This window comes from Bombina bombina, chromosome 8 (genome assembly GCF_027579735.1).
Source record: "Bombina bombina isolate aBomBom1 chromosome 8, aBomBom1.pri, whole genome shotgun sequence".
Classification (NCBI taxonomy): Eukaryota; Metazoa; Chordata; class Amphibia; order Anura; family Bombinatoridae; genus Bombina; species Bombina bombina.
The window spans coordinates 18585072-18610272 of record NC_069506.1 but is presented as its reverse complement, the minus strand read 5'-3'; the positions used below and the strand labels follow the sequence as shown (position 1 = coordinate 18610272).

At 42.6% G+C, this 25201-nt stretch overlaps 1 protein-coding gene across 4 annotated transcripts in view; it reads right to left on the bottom strand.

Moving 5' to 3' along the window:
* Positions 1 to 25201, bottom strand: part of APLP1 (amyloid beta precursor like protein 1) — a 56215-nt gene that overhangs the window by 16774 nt on the left and 14240 nt on the right. For 3 of the 4 annotated variants that reach the window (XM_053690154.1, XM_053690156.1, XM_053690157.1), the window contains exons 2-9: positions 15942 to 16091; positions 14131 to 14260; positions 11595 to 11707; positions 10986 to 11158; positions 10163 to 10338; positions 4870 to 4991; positions 2365 to 2439; positions 614 to 772 (exon numbers count right to left, since the gene is read on the bottom strand). In XM_053690154.1, coding sequence (XP_053546129.1) covers positions 614 to 772; positions 2365 to 2439; positions 4870 to 4991; positions 10163 to 10338; positions 10986 to 11158; positions 11595 to 11707; positions 14131 to 14260; positions 15942 to 16091 — 1098 coding nt within the window. The remainder of the gene's footprint in view (positions 1 to 613; positions 773 to 2364; positions 2440 to 4869; positions 4992 to 10162; positions 10339 to 10985; positions 11159 to 11594; positions 11708 to 14130; positions 14261 to 15941; positions 16092 to 25201) is intronic. The other variant, XM_053690155.1, reaches the window with a different exon arrangement.

The window sequence follows — 25201 nt, the reverse complement described above, 5'->3', positions numbered from 1 at the left end:
ATCTTTATTTGAAAATCAAGAATGCAAGTTTAAAAGCCGGCCCATTTTTGGTTCAGAACCAGGGTTGTGCTTGCTGATTGGTGGTAAATGCACCCACCAATAAACAAGTGCTGTCCAGGATCCTGAACCAAAAATTGGCTGGCTCCTTAGCTTAGATGCCTTCTTTTCCAAATAAAGATAGCAAGAGAATGAACAAAAATATATATTAGCAGTAAATTAGTAAGTTGCTTACAATTGCATGCTCTATCTGAATCATGAAATAAAAAAAATAGGTTTAGTATCCCTTTAACTGTGCATGAATGCCTTTTAGTTTCAAATGAAAACACTTTTGCAATATTCTTCCATTACTGTTTCAGCAGCATATGCACATATTCTACATGTGACTAGAGGATAGGGATACAAACACTGTGCCTACTCAGAGAGCTGGTGTTTATTGCATCATTGAAGACTTAATTTATGCCATACAAGCCACTCTCTAAAAAGGTATGGTGTTTAAATGCTGGCCCTCACAGCATATGTGCGTATGCCAATGAAAACAGTAATAACTTTTACAATAAACATTTTCAAGTCAATATGGCTGCCTTGTGTAGGCGTGTCAGTGGGAGTGACTTACTTCTAGGGGTGTGGCCTGCACACTTGCCAGGTAGTTCTCCAGTGCCGATCTGCGGTTATCATTCAGAGCTGCAACCACGCGGCCCAGATGCGTCTCTACAAGTCGTTGGCGCTGAGCAGAGATCTGTCCCTCCAAGGTTTGTAGAATGGACTGGAAATGCTTCAGTGTGTGGTAGGGGGCAATTAGAGGAAAGCAAGAAAGAAATGAAAATGTTATATACTGGGCAGCTGATATCAATATGGCGCTGTAGCGCTCAGAGAGGTGACATACGCTGAAGGTTATTAATGTCCTGGATTCTAGGGTTAAACAGATTGGCTATTTCCTACATTAACTATGCTCTGCATTCTGTATGACACTAAATATCTAGAGCATATCTAATGTCACAATGTTTCCTCTGTCTGTAACTTTATCTTTTATCCTCTCTTGTAACACAAGCCTGTAACAACAGCTTTATTGTATCTGCATTTACAGCACATCTGTCAAGTCTTTATTATTCATCAATTGTAGCTATAGACATTTGTAGTACATTACTAAATGGCACAAAACAGCATTTTTATAACACTAAAATACAACAATTAGATATTAGTTATCAAATAAAAACAAACAAACCTAATTATATCATGTAGTAGTGATGCAATTTACATCTGCCGTGTCCCTTATTAATCACAGAAATGGAGACCAGATACAAAAATTCCACCATGCTATTCAAGAGGTATATACCTGAACTGCTCTTTATTTGCAGTACCTTATAAATTGTGTTAATAAAATGTCAGTGCTAATATTTTGCAAATCAGAGCATACATACTGATACTGATATACTGTATGAATTGAATGTTTTGTTTATCTAACATTTACTACATCTCTTATCAATAAGTATTTGTGATTTAAAGAGACGGTCTACACCAAAATTGCTATTGCTTACAAAGTTAGATAACGCCTTTTCTACCCATTCCCCAGCTTTGCACCACCAACATTGCTAATTAATTAATAAATATATTTTATAACATTTTAACCTCTAAAGTTCTGCCTGTTTCTAATCGACTGCAGACAGCCTCTGATCACGTTTTTTTATTAGCTTTTCACAACAGGAGACTACTAGTTCATGTGGGCCATATAGATAACATTGTGCTCACGCCCATGAGTTGTGCAGGACACACCACTAATTGATTAAAATGCAAGTCAATAGATAATAAACGGCCATGTGATAAGGTGGGAAGATGCACAGGCTTAGATACATCGTAATCACAGAGGTTAAAAGTGTATTAATATAACAGTGCTGGTTATGCAAAACTGGGGAATGGGTAAAAAAGGGATTATCTATCTTTTTAAACAATAAAATTTTTGGAGTAGACTGTCCCTTTAAGGGAATACATATGAGATGTTATAATAGTCCTAAAATAAAAAGTCACTTGTAAAAAAGGCAAAAAAAAAAAAACTGTAGGTGGAGAAAATAGCATAGTAGTGCATTATCATATTCATTAATTTTATTCATATTTTATCTTACATATCTATTAGTTTATGTCAAACTTCAGAACCAAGTAAATTGGAAACTTATTTAAGATTGCATGAAATAATTGTTTTGTGTTTCATGTCCCTTTAATACTTTGCCTCATCAGAGCTCACATTCACAATAAAACAGTTACTTGTGTAAGCTCCCTTACAGAATATGACTGGTGATTACCAGTGACATCACTCCAGCTTTTATGGCTCACTAGATTTTTATTTGGTTTCATCCCTCCCACCCTGCTCACCTCATTCAGTGCTTGTCGGTCAGATTTGGGCAGGTTCTTAGCCTGGTTATCTGCCTCAGCCCATTCCTTCATCACCTGAGACAGAAGAGACATCAGCATAAAACAACTGCCCTGTGATTGGTGCCGTAGCCATCCAGGACTAGTACCAGACAGCTGAAATCATCTGCAGAACATATGGCTACGCGCTTTGTAGAAATAATTGTTTTCTAAATCTTTTAAAACATACACTAAGAACCCAGGAAATCTTCCCCAGACCCTTTATAGCAACAATTTTATTAAAGGGACAGTAAAGTCAAAATTACTGTAAATTTAAATGGATTGGACAGAGCATAACAAATTTAACACATTTACTTCTATTATTAATTTTACTTAGTTCTTTGGGTATCCTTCATTAAAGGGATAGTAAAGTAAAAATTAAACTTGCAGGATTCAGATACAGCAGGTAATTTTAAGGCACTTTTAAATTCACTTCTATTTTCAAATGTGCTTCGTTCTCTTGGTATCCCTTGTTAACAAAGAATACGCACATATCCTACACTAGTGGGAGCTAGCTGCTGATTGGTGCCTGCACACAGTTGTCTCTTGTGATTGGCTGACATGATGTGTTCAGCTAGCTGCCAGTAGTGCAATGCTGTTCCTTCAGCAAAGGATAACAAAAGAATGAAGCAAATTTGATTATAGAATTAAATTGGAAAGTTGTTTAAAATTGTATGTTCTATCCAAACCACAAAAGAAAAATGTGGGGATTCCTGTCTCTTTAAAGAATAATCCAGGTGAGCTCAGGAGTGTGCATGTGTCTTTAGCCATCTGGTAACAGTGTTTGCAGCAATGCTTATGGCAATGTTATACATTGTTGCAAATGCTGCCGCCATAAATTCCTACACACGTGCACTCTCTCTAAATTTCTATCAGCCTATCTAGGTTTGCTCTTTAACAAAGGATACCAAGAGAACAAAGCATAGTTGATGATAGAGGTAAATTGGAAACTTGTATAAAATTGCACCTTCAATCTGAATCATGAACATTTAATGTAGGCTTTACTGTCCCTTTAAGATAAACAGAGTACTATATAACTAAGGAATAGAACTAAATGCATGTGTAGATAATTTAGATTTCTTGTATTGGGGTGGAGCAGGAAGGACAAAGCTGATAAAGTTGTATATGGGTGTGGTCAGTACTCCCATAACCTGCAAATCGTCGCTGAATTTTTATTTAAATATTGGCAGGTATGCGCTATGCACCATTTGTGTGTCAAATACAGCTTTATTTAAAAGCAAAATCTGACACACTGGGCAGATTTATCAAACAGTGAATCGGTTGCAGGTTGACTCATACACATCAGCAACTGATATTTATAAAGCAGCGGTTTAGATCGCTGCTACCTAATCCCTCTCTGCCACCTCTGAGGAATACAGAATTTCCCTCATTGATGTGGTTGAGATGATGCTCTGCTCACGCGCAATTGGTTACGTGAAAGCAGGGGGGCGTCACTGAATGATCATTCATTGTGCAATGATAAATACAGGTGGCTAATGGTGTGCACAAACTGTTATCCAGGGCAGAGAGGTTCACTACCTGTTCACTGTCTGTCTGTCTAATAATAAATCTGCCCCTCTCTATTATATAGATGCAATACGATACGTGGTCTCCCTACTGAGATAATTAGCAACAATTCATATCCTGTTCTATAAGGTTAAGCTGTCTTCTTTATCCCTAATTCAAATATGTATGTTCCTGTGCTAGATGTTTCTGTGGGAGTTGTCTCTCTCAGCCAGTGAACAACAGAGTCCCATGAATCAGCTGTACATAATATTGTACTTCCTGTTTGATTCACTTTAACACGATTAACTGCAGCTCATTCATATACACCAAAGAAAAAAAAAGAATACTATGTCCCTTTAAAGGCATACAGGAATAATTGACATGCGCACACATTTGAAGGCAATGTAAAGAGCCAGAAGCAGGGGTGCCTTAAAGGGACATTGTAATGTAAAGCTGGTTTCCCTTTAATGTGTCCCACTCCCCAATGACTTGTTATAGTAGTTGCAGAGTATAAAATATACAGGAAATTGTTCCTTTAGGTTTATTTTTATACAAATGTGTTTAGCAAATAGTGACCCTAAAATTTAAAGTGTACTAGTAAACTAGTATGCTTTTTCCTGGTACTAGTAGCATTTTAGCCACGTTTCATATTTTTGCCCCCCTTTCTGGAAAAACCTCCTGTATCATGTGACAGTCATCAGCCAATCACAGACTTATATATATATACACACACACAGTTAGAAGACTTGCAAATGCGGAACATGTTGCCTCAGAAATTGTGAATATTAAGACTGTGCACAATGTAATAATACAATATGGTAATGATTTTCTTTAAAATGCATGCTCTGTCTGAATCATAAAGGTATAATGTTGACTTTAGTCTCCCTTTAAATCCCTTTGCACTTATGAAAACAAATGAAGCCTGAGGTCAGTGTGCAACTCAGCCAAGCAAACTCTCCTGACCTCGTTGATCTGCTTCATGCGTCGCTCCTCCAGCTCCATTATTGCACGAAGAAAGTTGGCGTGTTCAGAACCCTCCCGCGGTGACTCAAAGTAGATATCAACTCCATCAGTTGGACGGGAAACTGTGAGAAAACGTGGGGGGGGGCCGTGTCATTATTGTGCAACAGAAGGACATTATGTTGTTTAAACTACATTTTACTTCAGGTTTCAGATGTAAAATGTAAGAATGTTGTCAGAGCCAAAAGACTTACAGAGGAAAATGAAAAGGCATTACGTTCAGAATTGAATCCCCCATAAAAAGCCTCTTTAAAAGGGACAGTTTTCTCAATCATTTTTATTGTTTAAACAGATACTGTAGATATTCCCTTTATTACCCATTCCCCATTTTTTTTTATAACCAACACAGTTATAATAATACACCTTTTACCTCTGTCATTACCTTGTATCTAAGCCTCTGCAGACTGATCCTTATCTCAGTTCTTTTGACAGACTAGCATTTTAGCCAATCAGTGCTGACTCATAAATAACTCTACGGGGGTGAGTACAATGTTATCTATACACTAGACTGCCTAGCTGTGAAAAACTGTCAAAATGCACAGAGATAAAAAGCAACCTTTAAGGGCTTAGAAATTAGCAAATTAACCTAACTAGGTTTACATTTCAACAAAGAATACCAAGAGAACAAAGCACATTAAATGAAAAAAATAAATAGGACAGCTGTTTAAAATTGCCCTATCTGAATCATGACATTTTGTTTAATTTTGACTAGACTGTCCCTTTAAGCATTATACAAACAATGTATTATTTATTATGCCTGCTTTTCATGTAATTTACCTTGCCAATTAGTATTTTTTCAATTTGACCCCCACCCTCTACAAAGGAGAACATCCTTGATACAGTTCCTGACCCAGCTACATGCTATATAGTAATTGCTTAAGTGCACAAGCTAATGTACATTTGGCCTCTCATTGGCTATAGGAAAGAGATCAGTTAAACATACTCAAGAGGGTTTTAAGCATTGCATACCTGGACTGCTGCAGATTTGTCAAATCTTACAAATGTAGCTAACAAAACATTGCCTAATTACTGATGTATATACTATGCATTTATAAAATTGACTTTAAGGCTCCTTTAATCATCCTATAATATAAAAGGCTAAGTGTGTTTGTCAGATGCAGTCATGCGCAGTAGAGACTGCGCAAGGACAAACATACCTGGCCTTTAGGATCAACTTCAGATTTGATCGGCCCTTGCAGGGGGCGTGGGCGTGGTCAGGTGGAGCGGGCGTGGTGAGGGGGAGTGCCGCGATGGGGGTGTGGCTGGACTGGGAGTGGACGTGGCCTGAGAGCGACAAAGAGTGGGGAGAGATAGAGGGGACAAAAGAGAGGGGGAAGAGAGAGAGTTAAAGAGAGGGGAGAGAGAGAGTTAAAGAGAGGGGAGAGAATGCAAAAAAAAGGGGAGAGAGAGCAAAAGAGAGGGGAGAGAGAGCAAAAGAGAGGGGGAGAGAGAAAGAGAGGAAGAGAGAGAGCAAAAGAGAGGGGGAGAGAGAAAGAGAGGGGGAGAGAGAGCTAAAGAGAGGGGGGAGAGAGTTAAAGAGAGGGGGGAGAGAGCAAAAGAGATGGGAGAAAGCAAATGAGAGGGGGAGAGAGAGCAAAAGAGAGGGGGGAGAATGGAAAAGAGAGGAAAATAGGGGGGGGGATAGAAAGAGAGCAAAAGAGAGGGGGGAGAGAGAGTTACAGAGAGGGGAGAGAATGGAAAAGAGAGGGGAGAGAGAGAGCAAAAGAGAGGGGAGAGAGAGCAAAAGAGAGGGGGAGAGAGAAAGTGAGGGGGAGAGAGAAAGAGAGGAGGGAGAGAGAAAGAGAGGAGGGAGAGAGAGTTAAAGAGAGGGGGGAGAAAGCAAAAGAAAGGGGAGAGAGAGCAAAGGAGAGGGGTGAGAGAGAGCAAAGGAGAGAGGGGAGGGCAAAAGAGAGGGAGGAGAGAGAGCAAAGGAGAGGGGGGATGGAGAGCAAAAGAGAGGGGGAGAGAGAGCAAAATAGAGGGGGTAGAGAGAGCAAAGGAGAGGGGGGAGAGAGAGCAAAGGTGAGAGGGAGAGCAAAAGAGAGGGGGGAGAGAGAGCAAAAGAGAGGGGGGAGAGAAAGCAAAGGAGAGGGGGAGAGAGAGCAAAGGAGAGGGGGAGAGAGAGCAAAGGAGAGGGGGGAGAGAGAGCAAAGGAGAGGGGGGAAAGAGAGCAAAGGAGAGGGGGAAAAGAGAGCAAAGGAGAGGGGGGAAGAGAGCAAAGGAGAGGGGGAGAGAGAGCAAAGGAGAGGGGGAGAGAGAGCAAAGGTGAGAGGGAGAGCAAAAGAGAGGGGGGACAGAGAGCAAAGGAGAGGGGGGAGAGAAAGCAAAGGAGAGGGGGGAGAGAAAGCAAAGTAGAGGGGGAGAGAGAGCAAAGGATAGGGGGGAGAGAGAGCAAAGGAGAGGGGGGAAAGAGAGCAAAGGAGAGGGGGAAGGAGAGCAAAGGAGAGGGGGAGAGAGAGCAAAGGAGAGGGGGGAGAGAGAGCAAAGGAGAGGGGGGAGAGAGAGCAAAAGAGAGGTGGGAGAGAAAGCAAAGGAGAGAGGGGAGAGAGAGCAAAGGAGAGAGGGGAGAGAGAGCAAAAGAGAGGGGGAGAGAGAAAGAGAGGAGGGAGAGAGAAAGAGAGGAGGGAGAGAGAAAGATAGGAGGGAGAGATAAAGAGAGGAGGGAGAGAGAGTTAAAGAGAGGGGGGAGAAAGCAAAAGAAAGGAGATAGAGAGCCAAAGAGAGGGGAGAGAGCAAATGAGAGGGGGAGAGAGAGCAAAGGAGAGGGGCGAGAGAGAGCAAAGGAGAGAGGGGAGAGCAAAAGAGAAGGGGGAGAGAGAGCAAAGGAGAGGGGGAGAGAGAGCAAAGGAGAGGGGGGAGGGAGAGCAAAAGAGAGGGGGTAGAGAGAGCAAAGGAGAGGTTGGAGAGAGAGCAAAGGAGAGAGGAAGAGCAAAGGAGAGGGGGGAGAGAAAGCAAAGGAGAGGGGACAGAGAGAGCAAAGGAGAGGGGACAGAGAGAGCAAAGGATAGGGGGGAGAGAGAGCAAAGGAGAGGTGGGAGAGAAAGCAAAGGAGAGAGGGGAGAGAGAGCAAAGGAGAGGTGGGAGAGAAAGCAAAGGAGAGAGGGGAGAGAGAAAGAGAGGGGGAGAGAGAAATAGAGGAGGGAGAGAGAAAGAGAGGAGGGAGAGAGAAAGAGAGGAGGGAGAGAGAAAGAGAGGAGGGAGAGAGAGTTAAAGAGAGGGGGAGAAAGCAAAAGAAAGTAGAGATAGAGCAAAAGAGAGGGGAGAGAGCAAATGAGAGGGGGAGAGAGAGCAAAGGAGAGGGGCGAGAGAGAGCAAAGGAGAGGGGCGAGAGCAAAAGAGAAGGGGGAGAGAGAGCAAAGGAGAGGGGGAGAGAGAGCGCAAAAGAGAGGGGGGAGAGAGAGCAAAGGAGAGAGGGAGAGCAAAGGAGAGGGGGGAGAGAAAGCAAAGGAGAGGGGACAGAGAGAGCAAAGGAGAGGGGGGAGAGCAAAAGAGAGGGGGTAGAGAGAGCAAAAGAGAGGGGGGAGAGAGAGCAAAGGAGAGAGGGAGAGCAAAGGAGAGGGGGGAGAGAAAGCAAAGGAGAGGGGACAGAGAGAGCAAAGGAGAGGGGGAGAGAGAGCAAAGGAGAGGGGGAGAGAGAGCAAAGGAGAGGGGGGAGAGCGAGCAAAGGAGAGGGGGGAGAGAGCAAAGGAGAGAGGGGGGGGAGAGAGCAAAGGAGAGGGGGGAGAGAGAGCAAAGGAGGGGGGAGAGAGAGCAAAGGAGAGAGGGGATAGCAAAAGAGAGGGGGGAGAGAGGGCAAACAAGAGAGGGGAGAGAGGGCAAAAGAGAGAGGGGAGAGAAAACGAGAGGGAGGAGAGAGAGCAAAGGAGAGAGGGGATAGCAAAAGAGAGGGGGGAGAGAGAGCAAAAGAGAGGGGGAGAGAGGGCAAAAGAGAGAGGGGAGAGGGAGCAAAAAGAGAGGGGGGAGAGGGAGCAAAAGAGAGGGGGAGAGAGGGCAAAAAAAAAGAGTGGAGAGAGAGCAAAAGAGGGGGGAGAGAGCAAAAGAGGGGGAGAGAGCAAAAGAGAGGGGGAGAGAGAGAGCAAAAGAAAGAGGGAGAGAGAGAGAGCAAAAGAAAGGGGGAGAGAGAAAGAGAGCAAAAGAGAGGGGGAAAGAGAGCAAAAGAGAGGGGGGAAAGAAAGCAAAAGAGAGGGGGGGAAGAGAGCAAAGTAGAGGGGGGGAAGAGAGCAAAGTAGAGGGGGGAGAGAGAGCGAAGGAGAGGGTGGATTGAGAGCAAAAGAGAGGGGGGAGGGAGAGCAAAAGTGAGAGGGGAGAGAGATCAAAGTAGAGGGGGAGAGAGATCAAAGTAGAGGGGGAGAGAGAGCAAAGGAGAGGGGGGAGAGAGAGCAAAGGAGAGAAGGGAGCGAGAGCAAAGGAGAGGGGGGAGCGAGAGCAAAGGAGAGGGGGGAGGGAGAGCAAAGGAGAGGGGGGAAGAGAGAGCAAAGGAGAGGGGGGAAGAGAGAGCAAAGGAGAGGGGGGAGAGAGAGCAAAGGAGAGAGGGAGAGAGAGCAAAGGAGAGGGGGAGAGAGAACAAAGGAGAGGGGGAGAACAAAAGAGAGGGGGAGAACAAAAGAGAGGGGGGAGAGAGAGCAAGGGAGAGAGAGAGCAAAGGAGAGGGGGGAGAGAGCGCAAAGGAGAGAGGGGAGCACAAAAGAGAGGGGGAGAGAGAGAGCAAAAAAGAGAAGGGAGAGAGAGCAAAAGAGGGGGGAGAGAGAACAAAATAGGTGGGAGAGAGAAAGCAAAAGAGGGGGGAGAGAGAAAGCAAAAGAGGGGGGAGAGAGAAAGCAAAAGAGAGGGGGAGAGAGCAAAAGAGAGGGGGAGAGAGCAAAAGAGAGGGGGGAGATAGAAAGAGAGCAAAAGAGAGGGGGAGAGAGAGCAAAAGAGAGGGGGGAGAGAGAGCAAAAGAGAGGGGAAGAGAGAACAAAAGAGAGGGGAGAAAGAGAGAGCGCAAAAGAGAGGGGGAGAGAGAGAGCGCAAAAGAGAGGGGGAGAGAGAGAGCAAACGAGAGGGGGGAGAGAGAGAGCAAAAGAGAGGGGGGAGAGAGAGAGCAAAAGAGAGGAGGAGAGAGAGCAAAAGAGAGGGGGAAGAGAGAGAGCAAGGGGTGGGACCGCTGTACTACAAAAAATGACCCGTGTGCACGGGCTTTAGGACTAGTTTTTAAAAAACAAATATATATAAAAAAAAACGTAGACAGGTGTCTGACCTTTCACCTCTGGGGGATGAGTGGGGGCAGCACTGGTTGTCTCCTCCTCGTATCTTTGTCCCACAAAATAATCATCCCACGGTACATGCGAGTTCTGATCTGCATCAGCCCCTACTGTGTCTTCTCCGTCCTCCTCTATTACTTCAGCAATATCCTCATCAGCCTCACCATCATCTCTGATAAAAATATAATGTGGCATCAGCTGTGTGACGTCCACCAACAGAGTCCAGTCACAGTCTGACCCCTTAAAATGCCCACTGATAGTGTGACATTCCCAGTAGATCCCATTCACAAACTAATGTGTGACACTTTAAAAGCACCCAGTCAAAGTGTTATTTCTACCTGACAAAACTCAGTGACAGTGTGACCTCCCGCTGGCACCTATAAGATGTTCACCCCATAGCAGTGCTCAGTGACAGTGTGACCACCCGCTGGCACCCATAAGGTGTTCACCCCATAGCAGTGCTCAGTGACAATGTGACCTCCCCTAACACCCATAAGATGGTCACCCCATAGCAGTGCTCAGTGACAGTGTGACCTCCCCTAACACCTATAAGATGTTCACCCCATAGCAGTGCTCAGTGACAGTGTGACCTCCCCTAACACCCATAAGATGTTCACCCCATAGCAGTGCTCAGTAACAGTGGGACCTCCGTCTGGCAGTGGACCTAGTGACAGTGTGCCACCCCCTTTACATTGATCAGACACCTCATGACTTCCCCTGGCAGTGCTCAGTGACAGTGTGATCTCACCCTGACAGTGCCCACTCACAGAATAACATACCCGTGGCAGTGCCTAGTTACAGTAAGACCTTGCCTCTTACCCTTTCTCTGTGTCCTGTGGCTCTGTCTCAGTGTATGGTTGTCCCTTGGTGGGCTCTGGTCGTGGTGGGTGTCGAGTTGGGCAACAAACATATTCTACTCCACGAAAATGATCAGGGTGACACGGGAGCAACATGCCATAGCTGTGTAGATCCAGGTCTTCGGCAGCACATGCCTGTAACATACAGCACTGTCAAAGTTACTGTACAGTTGTGATCTCTGACCTGCTAACTTAGGAATGTCCAAGTCTGGCCCCTGAAAACAGCAGGGACATCAGAATACTACTATCTCTTTGCTTGTGGTCCACAAATGCCAAGTTTGTAAATCACTGATCTATATATTTTTGACTATTGCAGTTGATTTACTGTAGAAGGAGAATTTATTACGTACATTATTTCCATATATAACAGACTATAATATAAAGCTTTAACCAGTGGTTGTTCTATGGGGGTGGTAATGTAAAATGTCCCTTTAACGTTTACTTCAGGATGTCTACCTGAGCACAAAAGGAGCAGCGTATCTACTGGTCTCTATAGGAAGGATAACCTGTATTCACAGAGAGTTCTAGGGCCATCCCTAAGAAATGTAAGTAAGAAAGCAGGGCCACTCACCCCACGGGCTGTCTCATGCCAGTGCTGGTAACTCTCACACACATCCATCTGCTCACGGTGCAGGAACCGGCACTTGTCTGGTACCAAAAGAGCATCACTGACAAACTCACCTACTGCCAGAAAGAGAGAGTAGGTAAGAAGAGAAAGAGAGCTCAGGGAAAGAGATGGAATGAAAGAAGGAAGGAAGGAGAGAAGGAAGGAAGGAGAGGAGGGAGGGAGGGAGGGAGGGAAGGAAGGAGAGGAGGGAGGGTAGGAGAGAAAGAAGGAGAGGAGGGAGGGAAGGAGAGGAGGGAAGGTAGGAGAGAAAGAAGGAAGGAGAGAAGGAGAGAGGGAAGGAATGAAGGAGAGGAGGGAGGGAAGGAAAGAAGGAAAGAGAGGAGGGAGGGAGGGAAGGAGAGGAGAGAGGGTAGGAGAGAAAGAAGGAAGGAGAGAGGGAAGGAGAGGAGGGAGGGTAGGAGAGAAGGAAGGAAGGAGAGGAGGGAGGGACGGAATGAAGGAGAGGAGGGAGGGAAGGAGAGGAGGGAGAGAAAGAAGGAAGGAGAGAAGGAGGGAGGGAAGGAATGAAGGAGAGGAGGGAAGGAGAGAAGGAAGGAGAGGAGGGAGGGAAGGAGAGGAGGGAGGGAAAGAGAGAAGGAAGGAGTGGAGGGAGGGTAGGAGAGAAGGAAGGAAGGAGAGAAGGAGGGAGGGATGGAATGAAGGAGAGGAGGGAGGGAAGGAGAGAAGGAAGGAGAGGAGGGAGGGAAAGAGAGAAGGAAGGATATGAGGGAGGGTAGGAGAGAAAGAAGGAAGGAGAGAAGGAGGGAAGGAAGGAGAGGAGGGAGGGAAAGAGAGAAGGAAGGAGAAGAGGGAGGGAAGGAAGGAAGGAGATAAGGAAGGAGGGAGGGAAGGAAGGAAGGAGATAAGGAAGGAGGGAGGGAAGGAATGAAGGAGAGAAGGAAGGAATGAAGGAGAGAAGGGAGGGAAGGAGAGAAGGAAGTAATGAAGGAGAGAAGGGAGGGAAGGAGAGAAGGAAGGAGGGAGGGAAGGAAGGAATGAAGGAGAGAAGGGGGGGAAGGAGAGGAGGGAGGGAAGGAGAGAAGGAGAGGAGGGACGGAAGGAGAGAAGGAGGGAGGGAAGGAATGAAGGAGAGAAGGGAGGGAAGGAGAGAAGGGAGGGAAGGAGAGGAGGGAGGGAAGGAATGAAGGAAGGAAGGAGAGAAGGAGGGAGGGAAGGAATGGAGAGGAGGGAGGGAAGGTTAGAAGGAAAGAGGGAGGGAAGGAATGAAGGAGAGGAGGGAGGAAGGAGAGAGGGAAGGAGAGGAGGAAGGAGAGGAGGAAGGAACTTTTTAGGGTCGCTCTTTGGTTAACAACAGCTTTTCAAAAGCGGTATGAACCAAAGCACAAACTGCGATCACATTTACTCACAACTTGTAATATTAATAAAATTATGAGTGCACAGTAAAGTCGCTATTTTACCCAAACGAAAGCGCACTTAAGTCTGCGCATAACTTGTAATCTAGTCCTTAGTGTTTAATGTTCTTTTAAAGGGACATGAAACACAACATTTTTCATTCATAATTCAGATCAGATAAAACATAAAATTTTAAACTTTCCAATTTACTTCCATTATTAAATGTGCTTCATTCTCTTGGTATCCTTTGTTGAAGAGAATACATAGGCTCAGGAACAGCAATGCACTGCTGGGAGCTAGCTGCTGATTGGTGGCTGCACATATATGCCTTTTGTCATTGGCTCACTTAATGTGTTCAGCTAGCTCCCAGTAGTGCATTGCTGTTCCTTCAACAAGAGAACAAAGTTTGCTATTATTTGATATTAAATTGGAAAGCTGTTTAGAATTCTCATCTCTATCTGAATCATGAAAGGAACGTTTTTGGTTTCATGTAAATCAGAGGCAGTGAATAGGAACTGGTGGCGCTCGGGAGGCTGGTAAGACCTGTGTCACTAGAGGAACTGGATAGACTTCTAAGGGGACTTCGCTGACTTTCTGCTATGAAGAAGATAAGAGATCAGAAAGAAATTAACATTTGCTACATTAAATGTGCCACAGAAAGGCCTAGATTTTACTGAGGATACAAACGTTATGGCTTGGGATTAACAGCAAAGCTCTTCACTCAATTGCTGTAGATGATTATATTCTACAAGTACGTGCATTAACAAAAATGCTTCTAACAAACGTTATGATGTTATGTTTCAGTAAGAGCTTTTACTGTGCATTTTACTGTGCATGGAGCATATGTACATATGCCTTGTGCACCTACATTCAAACACCATGCCTGCTCAGGAACATTTATTACAATGGCGAAGACTCAAGCAATTTAATTTTTAAGTTCTATGTCCCTTTAAGTGCAGATACATGAAAAAAATCTCTCAAAAAGATGTTAAAAATAAAATGGCAAACAGAGAGGGAGCGCAAATTATGTGAAATATCTAACGCTAAACAAAGGTGTAATAATAATAATTATAATATAGCGTTTAGTAAAAGCAAAAAAATAAATATACAGTGAGACAACAGCAAGGAATTCATCATTGTCACATACCCAGGCAGTGATATGGGACCACAATGTGCTGGTGACCTTTGCACTCTAACCTTTGCTTCGGACACCAATTGGTCACTGTAACTGTCGTAGCAGCTTCAGCAACTCCGGTGATTTGCAGCTCAGGGTAAACCTGCAGAGACACAGGGCAAAAAGCAATGGTAGTCAGCCTACTGCAGGCACAGGAAAATAACTAAATCATTGTACCTGGGCATTTTTATAATCAATATTGATCACAGATTCCAAACTATAAGACTGCTGTATATACAGGCTCCTAACAAAATATTTGTGCCATTTAAAATAATGCTTTGGGAATGCAAAATGCATAGGTTAAAGGGACACTGAACCCAAATTTTTTCTTTTGTGATTCATATAGAGCAAGCAATTTTAAGCAACTTTCTAATTTACTCCTATTATCAATTTTTCTTCGTTCTCTTGCTTTCTTTATTTGAAAAAGAAGACATCTAAGCTAAGGAGCCAGCCAATTTGTGGTTCAGAACCATGGACAGCACTTGTTTATTGGTGCTGTCCAATCAGCAAGGACAACCCAAGTTGTTCACCAAAAATGGGCCGGCATCTAATCTTAAATTCTTGCTTTTCAAATATAGATACCAAGAGAATAAAGAAAATTTGACAATAGGAGTAAATTAGAAAGATGCTTAAAATTGCATGCTCTATCTGAATCATGAAAGAAAAAATTTGGGTACAGTGTCCCTTTAAGGTCACAGGTACCTGCAGGAGGGGCAAGAGCAGGTCATGTGATAAGTCACATGACCCTCTAAAAACAATATGGTTGATATAAAAATGGCAGCTGCAGATGTTAAACATTATAATTTATTTAAAGGAATTTATTTTTTTATGTTAATGCCAGAGTTTAAATTCCCAATCAAATGTTAAAAAGCATAACAATTTCAAACATAAACCACCAAAGAACATTATGTTATATTATATCACATACCTCCATTTCTGGGGCAAGAAGGTGACAACTTTTGTGGGCAATCAGCATTTTTGCTTGGTGAGTTTCTGATTATCAGTGTCACAGTATTTAATTTAATTTGACTTTTATGTGCCTTTAACATGCTATGAATTGAGATTTTTACTTAAAGGGCCACTAAACCCAAAATTTTTCTATCATGATTCAGATAGAGAATAGAAATTCAAACAACATTACAATTTACTTCTATTATTTATTTTGCTTCATTTTTTAGATATCCTTAGTTGAAGAAAAAGCAATGCACATGGTTAGCCAATCACACGAGGCTTCTATGTGCAGCAACCAATCAGCAGCTACTGAGCATATCTAGATATGCTTTTCAACAAAGAATAGCAACATAATAAAACATAATAGATAATATAAGTAAATTAGAAAGATGTTTAAAATTGCATTCTCCTCCTAAATCATGAAAGAAAAAATGTGGGTGTCATGTCCCTTTAAGGAAAAACTTTGGGACCTAGGCTTAACTGTGAATTTGAGATATTGAGCCATTGGAGCACCTTCTTGTGTTTTTGTATTTCAGTGAATGAGTGGACATAGTTTTGGAGAGCAGACCGTGGTTCATCATTTGGAGGCTATCAGCAGCAGCCTAGAAGAAACAGGGGCGCCTACATGTTTTGCACTGTCTATAGTTTGGGACATTTTCGCTATAATATTGGTTACTGATACCAGCTGATGGCTCTTCCAATGGATTGGAACAGGAAGTAAAAAAAAAAATCACCTGAGCAGGCATTAGGTTGGGGGATTAGTTTGGCATTAAGTGGGCTTGACTTTTATCTATTCCCCCCAGACAGTGGGTTCAGATGCAGATAGCACTCACCTGTCTGCAGTACTGTAAAATCTCTTCCTTGCTCCCAAGACAGCTGCATATTCCACGAGGGTCTGGCACCCAGTCTCCACTCATCAGGTCCATATGCAGGGGCACCCGGCCACAAAATAGTGCCAGCTGTGGACGCCATGCTGAGATGCACTAGACAAAAAAAGCATATATATATATAAATATACACACCAAATACTAGGACTATCCCAGAACACATTGTATAACTTAAAGGGACAGGGAAACCAAAGAATGTTATTCATGAGTTGGGTACAGCGTACAATTTTAAATAACTTTAAAATGTTCTTTTATTATGAAATATGATTAATTCATTCTCTTGTTATCATTTGTTGAAGGAAGAACATTGCACTACTGACAGTTAGCTGAACACATCTAGTTAACCAATCACAAAAGATAAATGTATGCAGGTGTTCTGGTAAGAGGCCAAACTTTTGAAAAGAGTGAACCATGTCACTTCCTGTGATGTTACATCAGCTGTTTTACACTTTTGGCCCTAATGCGCATGCGTGCCAGCGTCATCACATACCTGGCCGCATACGTCACTGGTAAACTATTTAGACCTGTGAAATTGAGAAGCCTTTCTATATTATTATTATCGGTTATTTGTAGAGCGCCAACAGATTCCGCAGCGCTAGATAGCGCATGCGTGGGATTTTCTATCACAAATGGGGGGGTTTATGGAACGATGTTTATTCATCTCCTCGGCAATATTCGGAAGTCCGCCCCCCCCCCCCACTGCAACTACTCCCATTAAGCTGAGTCTCCGTGCGTGCATGACAAACAGCCACTCGGCTATCCCCACTGCTTCTTCTGCTGATCCAATGCAGCTTTTCACAGGCTCCCTTCAATGTCATTGTTTAAACATTTGTTGCAGCAGTAAGCATCGGATCTGCAGAAGAAGAAGTGGCGATAGCCGAGTGGCTGTTTGTCATACACGCACGGAGACTCGGCTTAAAGGGAGTATTTGCACTGGGGGGGGGGGGGCGGTGTTCCGAATATTGCCGAGGAGACGAATAAACAGCTTTCCATAAACCCCCCCATTTGTGATACAAAATCCAACGCATGCGCTTTAGAAAGGTTTCGGAATTTCACAGGTCTAAATAGTTTAACAGTGACGTATGCGGCCAGGTATGTGATGACGCTGACACGCATGCGCATTAGGGCCAAAATGTGTACAACAGCTGATGTAACGTCACAGGAAGTGACATGGTTCGCTCTTTTCAAAAGTTCGGTCTCTTACCAGAACACAGGCACCAATAAGCAGCTAGCTCCCACTAGTGTAGGATATGTGCGTATTCATTTTCAGCAATGGATACCAAGAGAACAAAGCACATTTGAAAAGAGAAGTGATTTTAAAAGTGTCTTACAATTACATGCTCTAGCTGATTCTTGCAATTTTAATTTTGAAACTGTAAAATTGTGCAAATTTTTTTTCTTTGATCATTTTGGATTTGACTTATTAAAAAAAGACATTTCTCTTACTGAATTATGCGACTTATTTGCTTAATGTGACATTAAACAGACATTAAAGTTAAGTATAACATTTTGATTCATGTAGCGCATACACTTTTAAGTAATTTTTCAATGAACTTCTCATATGCAATTTTCTTTGTTCTTTGCTATCATTTGTTGAATTACACACCGAGGAAGGCTTGGGAGCACCAGTGCACTGCTAAATCTGTCTGAATCATTAAAGAAAAAAATTGGGCTCCATGTCCCTGTAAAGTAATTTTATTTGAATTCTACATAACAGCAATTAAGAACTGCAGTACAAAATTATGCATAAAAATATTTGTTTCATAATAAATTAAAATGACATCCTGCACTGTTTTAAAGGAATGCAATGTGTGTAGCATGTTGTGTGTGTGTGTGTGTGTGTGTGTGTGTGTGGGGGGGGGGGTAGGATCTGCTGTAACACAACTGCACTCTACATTGGGGTCCTCCATTCTTTCATTCACGTGTGTGTCATATACACTATGTAATACGGATTTAACTTTCTTTCTTACAAATCATATTTCCTGTTTCATTGCTGTTTGTTCATAGTGATAAGTTTTTATTTCACTGCAAGTTATATAAAGACATTTCCTTATATCATTATAAAATAAAGGGCTCTACAATCACTTGGTCATTTAATAATTTTGATGTAATAGGAATAAACACACAAAATTTGAACTTTTAAGAATCTGTCTTGTAAAGGATGTTTGCCAATCCTGTTACCTTGACAACCTCTGTTGACAGCCGAACTTTCTCTGAACCACACAGAGGTCACTGACACAAGGTTAGCACCTGACTGTACCACACTACAAGGTGCACAGAATGTTGCCACTGATGTTTAAAGGGACAGTCATGATTTAGATAGGGCATGCAATTTAAAACAACTTATTTATAAGCCGTTGAAGGACGCTTCTTATCTTAGAGCATTTTATTCACTTTTCAGAGCCAGACAGCGCTAGTTCATGTGCGTCATATAGATAACATTGTGCTCACTCCCATGGAGTTGTTTATGAGTCAGCACCGATTGGCTAAAATGCAAGTCTGACAAAGAACTGAAATAAGGGGGCAGTCTGCAGAGGCTTAGATACAAGGTAATCACAGAGGTAAAAACTTTATTAATATTAGAGTGTTGGTCATGCAAAACTGAGGAATGGGTAATAAAGGGATTATCTATCTTTTTAAACAATAATATTTTTCAAGTAGATTGTCTCTTTAACACTTTGTCTGCCAGAAGTAGCAGTGACATTTTGTAGGGCAAGCAAAGGGTTATTGGTAGTTTATCTCTCTACGTTTCTCAAGGTCTCTCTGATAACCCACTTGACACTCTATTGTACGTTTGTATTTTTCCCAGACTCTCTCTCTCCTCTCCCCTGTCTCCGTTACAAAGATGGGCTGCCATGGAAACCGCTCCCGGAGGAGATGTTCTATCTTTCTCTGTTGCTATGACAACACTTTCCCAAAAGATTCTGCTCCTCCATCTCCCATCTCCCCCTCTCCACCATCCATCCTATCCATGCATCTAACCCCCTTATCTTGTTCCTTTGTATTTTTCTCTTTTATTTCATGTATCCCATTTCTCCTGCCCTATCCTCTCTTTTTACATCTCGGCATAGCTCATCTGTCCATCTCATGTTCCTCCCTATGTGGTTCTCAGCTTTTATCCCTTCAGCAGGAGAGTCTCATGTTTCCGACGCATTTCACAATCCCCTGTCTGCTTTGTACCCCATAACCCTCAATCATTATCTCTTCTGTCCCTGTCACTTTTTTTTCACAGATTCAGCATATCTCAGTATAGTTCTATATTTGGGTGACATAACTGATATACAAATGCATGTTACCAGGCTGCACTTTTAGTGGTACACTAGGCACAGTACATTTAACATCTGTGCAATTACATAAGCTACTCAGTACCTAGATATCTTTACCTAGTTGGTGGCCACAGCTGGTAGCCTGCAATGCATTGCAGCACCCTCTGTCAGCAAAAGAGTTAACATGTTATATAACTTGCAAAGACATTGATGAAATATTTCTTTGTGATACCTATTTTATTTTATCAGCCAACCAACCAATGAAAAATAACCCCTCAGTATGTAACAGACATCATTTCCAGTTCTAATACCAGTTTAAACAGCTTTCAAAGGGACAGTCTAGTCAAAAATACACTTTCATGATTCAGATAGGGCATGTAGTTTTAAACAGCTTTCCAATTCACTTTTATCATCAAATTCCCTTTGCTCTCTTGGAATTCTTTCTTGAAAGCTAAACCTTGGTAGGCTCATATGCTAATTTCTAAGCCCTTGAAGGCCGCCCCTCAAATGGATGCATTTGACAGTTTTTCCCAGCTAGAGGGCATTAATTCTTGTGTGCCATATAGATATCATTGTGCTCACTCCCGTGGAGTTATTTATGAGTCAGTACTGATTGGCTAAAATGCTAGTCTGTCAAAAGAACTGAGATAAGGGAGGCAGTCTGCAGAGGCTTAGACTCACTGTAATCACAGAGGTAAAACGTATATATTAATATAACAGTGTTGGTTGTGCAAAACTGGGGAACGGGTAATAAATGGATTACTGTATCTATCTTTTTAACAATAAAAATTCTGGAGTAGACTGTCCCTTTCAGTTAAAGGGACATTGTAAAGAAAAAGTGGCATACACTAATTTGTTAGAGCATAGTTTTTGCACTATTTACTTTTGAACTCAATATTTTTATCCCCTGCATGTGTGTTAAACACATAGGTAAAGTCACACTTGAGATCCAGCAAGAATTACAGTTTTGGTTCCGAATATAGCTGGTGATTTGTGGGTTTGTGAAACTGGTGCTGCTAACTGGATCACTGGTTGTTTCCTACTTAGAACTAGCAGTTCTCTGTGGCTCCTGAACAAGGCTTAGGCCTCTAGTTATCAAGCCGTCAACCGCAAATACGCTGGAATTCCGCAGCGTATTTGTGGCGAGGCTGATTTGCCATAGTTATCAAGCCCTACTGCCCGGCAAAAGTAGAATATAGTGACGTAACCTACGATCCGCCGGATTCAGTCCGACACAGATCGATGGTTACGTCACTACAGATGTTCCGAACGCAAGTTCGGCACAATCTGACTTCTTTTGGTAGTTATCAAACTACTACCAGGTACGCTCGCCACTATTCCGGGCCAGCGTACCTGGATTTCAATCCGCCACCCTGGAGGCGGCGGATCCCATAGGAATCAATGGGAGTCTGACCATAGCGAAAGCTCATGTTCGCTGCTGCCCGATATCCCATTGATCCCTATGGGAGATGTCTGCACCTAACACCCTAACATGTACCCCGAGTCTAAACACCCCTAATCTGCCCCCCCTACACCGCCGCAACTAAATAAACTTATTACCCCCTAAACCGCCGCTCCCGGACCCCGCCGCAACTATATTAATCATGTTAACCCCTAAACCGCCGCTCCTGGACCCTGCCGCAACTATATTAATCATGTTAACCCCTAAACCGCCGCTCCTGGACCCTGCCGCAACTATAATAAACATGTTAACCCCTAAACCGCAGCTCCCGGACCCCGCCGCAACTATAATAAACATGTTAACCCCTAAACCGCCGCTCCCGGACCACGCCGCCATCTACATTATACATATTAACCCCTAATCTGCCGCCCCCTCTACTGCCGCCACCTACATAAACTTATTAACCCCTATCCTGCGGATCCCGGACCCCGCCGCAACTAAATAAATTGTTTAACCCCTAAACCGCCGCTCCCGGACCCCGCCGCCACCTATATTAAAGTTATTAACCCCTATCCTGCCCCCCCTATACCGCCGCCACCTATATTAAAGTTATTAACCCCTATCCTGCCCCCCTATACCACTGCCACCTATATTAAAATTATTAACCCCTAAACCTAAGTCTAACACTATCCCTACCCCCCCTAACTTAAATATTATTTTAATAAATCTAAATTATATTACTCGTATTAACTAAATTAATCCTATTTAAAACTAAATACTTGCCTGTACAATAAACCCTAAGATAGCTACAATATAACTAATAATTATATTGTAGCTATTTTAGGATTTATTTTTATTTTACAGGCAACTTTGTATTTATTTTAACTAGGTACAATAGTTATTAAATAGTTATTAAGTATTTAATAACTACCTAGCTAAAATACTTACAAAATGACCTGTAAAATAAATCCTAACCTAAGTTACAATTAAACCTAACACTACACTATCAATAAATAAATTAAATAAATTAACAACAATTACCTAAAATTAAATAAAATTAAATAAACTAAACTATAGTACAAAAAAACCAAACACTAAATTACAGAAAATAAAAAAGAATTACAAGAAGTTTAAACTAATTACACCTAATCTAAGCCCCCTAATAAAATAATAAAGCCCCCCAAAATAAAAAAATGCCCTACCCTATTCTAAATTACAAAGTAACCAGCTCTTTTACCAGCCCTTAAAAGGGCTTTTTGCAGGGCATTGCCCCAAAGTAATCAGCTCTTTTACCTGTAAAAAAAAATACAACCCTCCCAACATTAAAACCCACCACCCACATACCCCTACTCTAACCCACCCAAACCCCCCTTAAATAAACCTAACACTAACCCCCTGAAGATCACACTACCTTGAGCCGTCTTCACCCAACCGGGCCGAAATCTTCATCCAAGTGGCGCAGAAGAGGTCCTCCATCCAGCAGAAGTCTTCATCCAGGCGGCGTATTCAATCTTCAGCCATCTGGAGCGGAGCCATCTTCCAAGGAGCCGACGCGGAGCCATCCTCTTCAACCGATGACTGAACGACGAATGAAGGTTCCTTTAAGGGACGTCATCCGGGATGGCGTCCCTCGAATTCCGATTGGCTGATAGGATTCTATCAGCCAATCGGAATTAAGGTAGGAAAAATCTCATTGGCTGATACAATCAGCCAATCAGATTGAAGTTCAATTCGATTGGCTGATCCAATCAGCCAATTGGATTGAGCTCGCATTCTATTGCCTGTTCCGATCAGCCAATAGAATGCGAGCTCAATCCGATTGGCTGATTGGATCAGCCAATCGGATTGAACTTCAATCTGATTGGCTGATTGAATCAGCCAATCAGATTTTTCCTACCTTAATTCCGATTGGCTGATAGAATCCTATCAGCCAATCGGAATTCGAGGGACGCCATCTTGGATGACGTCCCTTAAAGGAACCTTCATTCGTCGTTCAGTCGTCGGTTGAAGAGGATGGCTCAGCGTCAGCCAATAGATCAGCCAATAGAATGCGAGCTCAATCCGATTTGCTGATTGGATCAGCCAATCGGATTGAACTTCAATCTGATTGGCTGATTGGATCAGCCAATCAGATTTTTCCTACCTTAATTTCCGATTGGCTGATAGAATCCTATCAGCCAATCGGAATTCGAGGGACGCCATCTTGGATGACGTCCCTTAAAGGAACCTTCATTCATCATTCAGTCGTCGGTTGAAGAGGATGGCTCCGTGTCGGCTCCTTGGAAGATGGCTCCGCTCAGGATGGATGAAGATTGAAGACGCCACCTGGATGAAGACTTCTGCTGGATGGAGGCCCGGTTGGGTGAAGACGGCTCAAGGTAGGGTGATCTTCAGGGGGTTAGTGTTAGGTTTTTTTAAGGGGGGTTTGGGTGGGTTAGAGTAGGGGTATGTGGGTGGTGGGTTTTAATGTTGGGGGGGTTGTATTTTTTTTTTACAGGTAAAAGAGCTGATTACTTTGGGGCAATGCCCCGCAAAAAGCCCTTTTAAGGGCTGGTAAAAGAGCTGGTTACTTTGTAATTTAGAATAGGGTAGGGAATTTTTTTATTGGGGGGGGGCTTTATTATTTTATTAGGGGGCTTAGATTAGGTGTAATTAGTTTAAACTTCTTGTAATTCTTTTTTATTTTCTGTAATTTGGTGTTTGGTTTTTTTGTACTATAGTTTAGTTTATTTTATTTAATTTTAGGTTATTGTAGTTAATTTATTAAATTTATTTATTGATAGTGTAGTGTTAGGTTTAATTGTAACTTAGGTTAGGATTTATTTTACAGGTAATTGTGTAAGTATTTTATCTAGGTAGTTATTAAATAGTTAATAACTATTTAATAACTATTGTACCTAGTTAAAATAAATACAAAGTTGCCTGTAAAATAAAAATAAATCCTAAAATAGCTGCAATATAATTATTATTTATATTGTAGCTATCTTAGGGTTTATTTTATAGGTAAGTATTTATTTTTAAATAGGAATAATTTAGTTAATAATAGTAAGTTTTATAATAATATAAAAGTTAGGGGGGTGTTAGTGTTAGTGTTAGACTTAGGTTTAGAGGTTAATAAGTTTAATATAGGTGGTGGCGGGGTCCGGGAGCGGCGGTTTCGGGGTTAAACATTTAATTTAGTTGCGGCAGGGTCCGGAAGCGGCGGTTTAGGGGTTAATGAGTTTAATGTAGGTGGCGGCGGTGTAGTGGGGGGCAGGATAGAGGTTAATAACTTTAATATAGGTGGCGGTGGGTTCCGGGAGCGGCGGTTTAGGGGTTAATATATTTACTATAGTTGCGGCGGGCTCCGGGAGCAGCGGTTTAGGGGGTAATAACTTTATTTAGGTGCGTGGTGCTCCGGGAGCGGCGGTTTAGGGGGTAAAACAGCATAGTTAGTGTGGGTGCTTAGTGACAGGCTATCAAGAAAGCTGCGAAGAAGCCGATGAGCAGCGAGATCGATGACTGTCAGTTAACAACAGTCCGCTGCTCATCACTACGTACTTGGTGCGCGGCTTCTTGACAGCTTTTTTGATAACTTTGGCGAACGTATTCAGGTCCACGGCGGCGATGGTAGGCGAGCTTAGGCGAGCGTATTGGGCCGGCGAATGCAGGTAAGTAGACGCCTTCATAACTAGAGGCCTTAATCTGTATACCTATATAAGAGGCCCTATATTTTCAAAGAGAAGAGTTAGAAGAGTCTTAATTGTGCTAGTATTAGAAGTCATTGGTTAAAGGGACACTGTACCCAAATTCTTTCTTTTGTGATTCAGATAGAGCATGACATTTTAAGCAACTTTCTAATTTACTCCGATTATCAAATTTTCTTCATTCTCTTGGAATCTTTATTTGAACTGCAAGAATGTAAGTTTAGATGCCGGCCCATTTTTGGTGAACAACCTGGGTTGTCCTTGCTGATTGGTGGATAAATTCATCCACCAATAAAAAAGTGCTGTCCAAGGAACTGAAACAAACAAAAAGCTTAGATGCCTTCTTTTTCAAATAAAGATAGCAAGAGAACAAAGAAAAATTGATAATAAGAGTAAATTAGAAAGTTGCTTAAAATTGCATGCTCTATCTGAATCACAAAAGAAAAAATTTGGGTTCAGTGTCCCTTTAAGTGTTGTGCTTAAAAGCTATCCAAAATACGGATTTTTTCTTTTTAGCATTTTTTTAAAACCAGGTTTTAAAGGAACATATACCCAGCATTTGTCATTCACGATTCAGTTAGAACATGCAATTTTTAAACAACTTTCTAATTTACTTCTCTTATTAAATGTGCTTCATTCTCTTGGTATCCTTTGTTTAAAAGTATTCCTATGTAGGCTCAGGAGCAGCTATGCTCTTCTGGGAGCTAGCTGTTGATTGGTGACTGTACCTATTTGCCTCCTTGTCATTGGCTCACTCATTGGGGCCCATTTATCAAGCTCCGGACGGAGCTTGTGGGCCCGTGTTTCTAAAGACCGCTGCTCCATAACCCTGTCTGCCTGCTCTGATGAGGC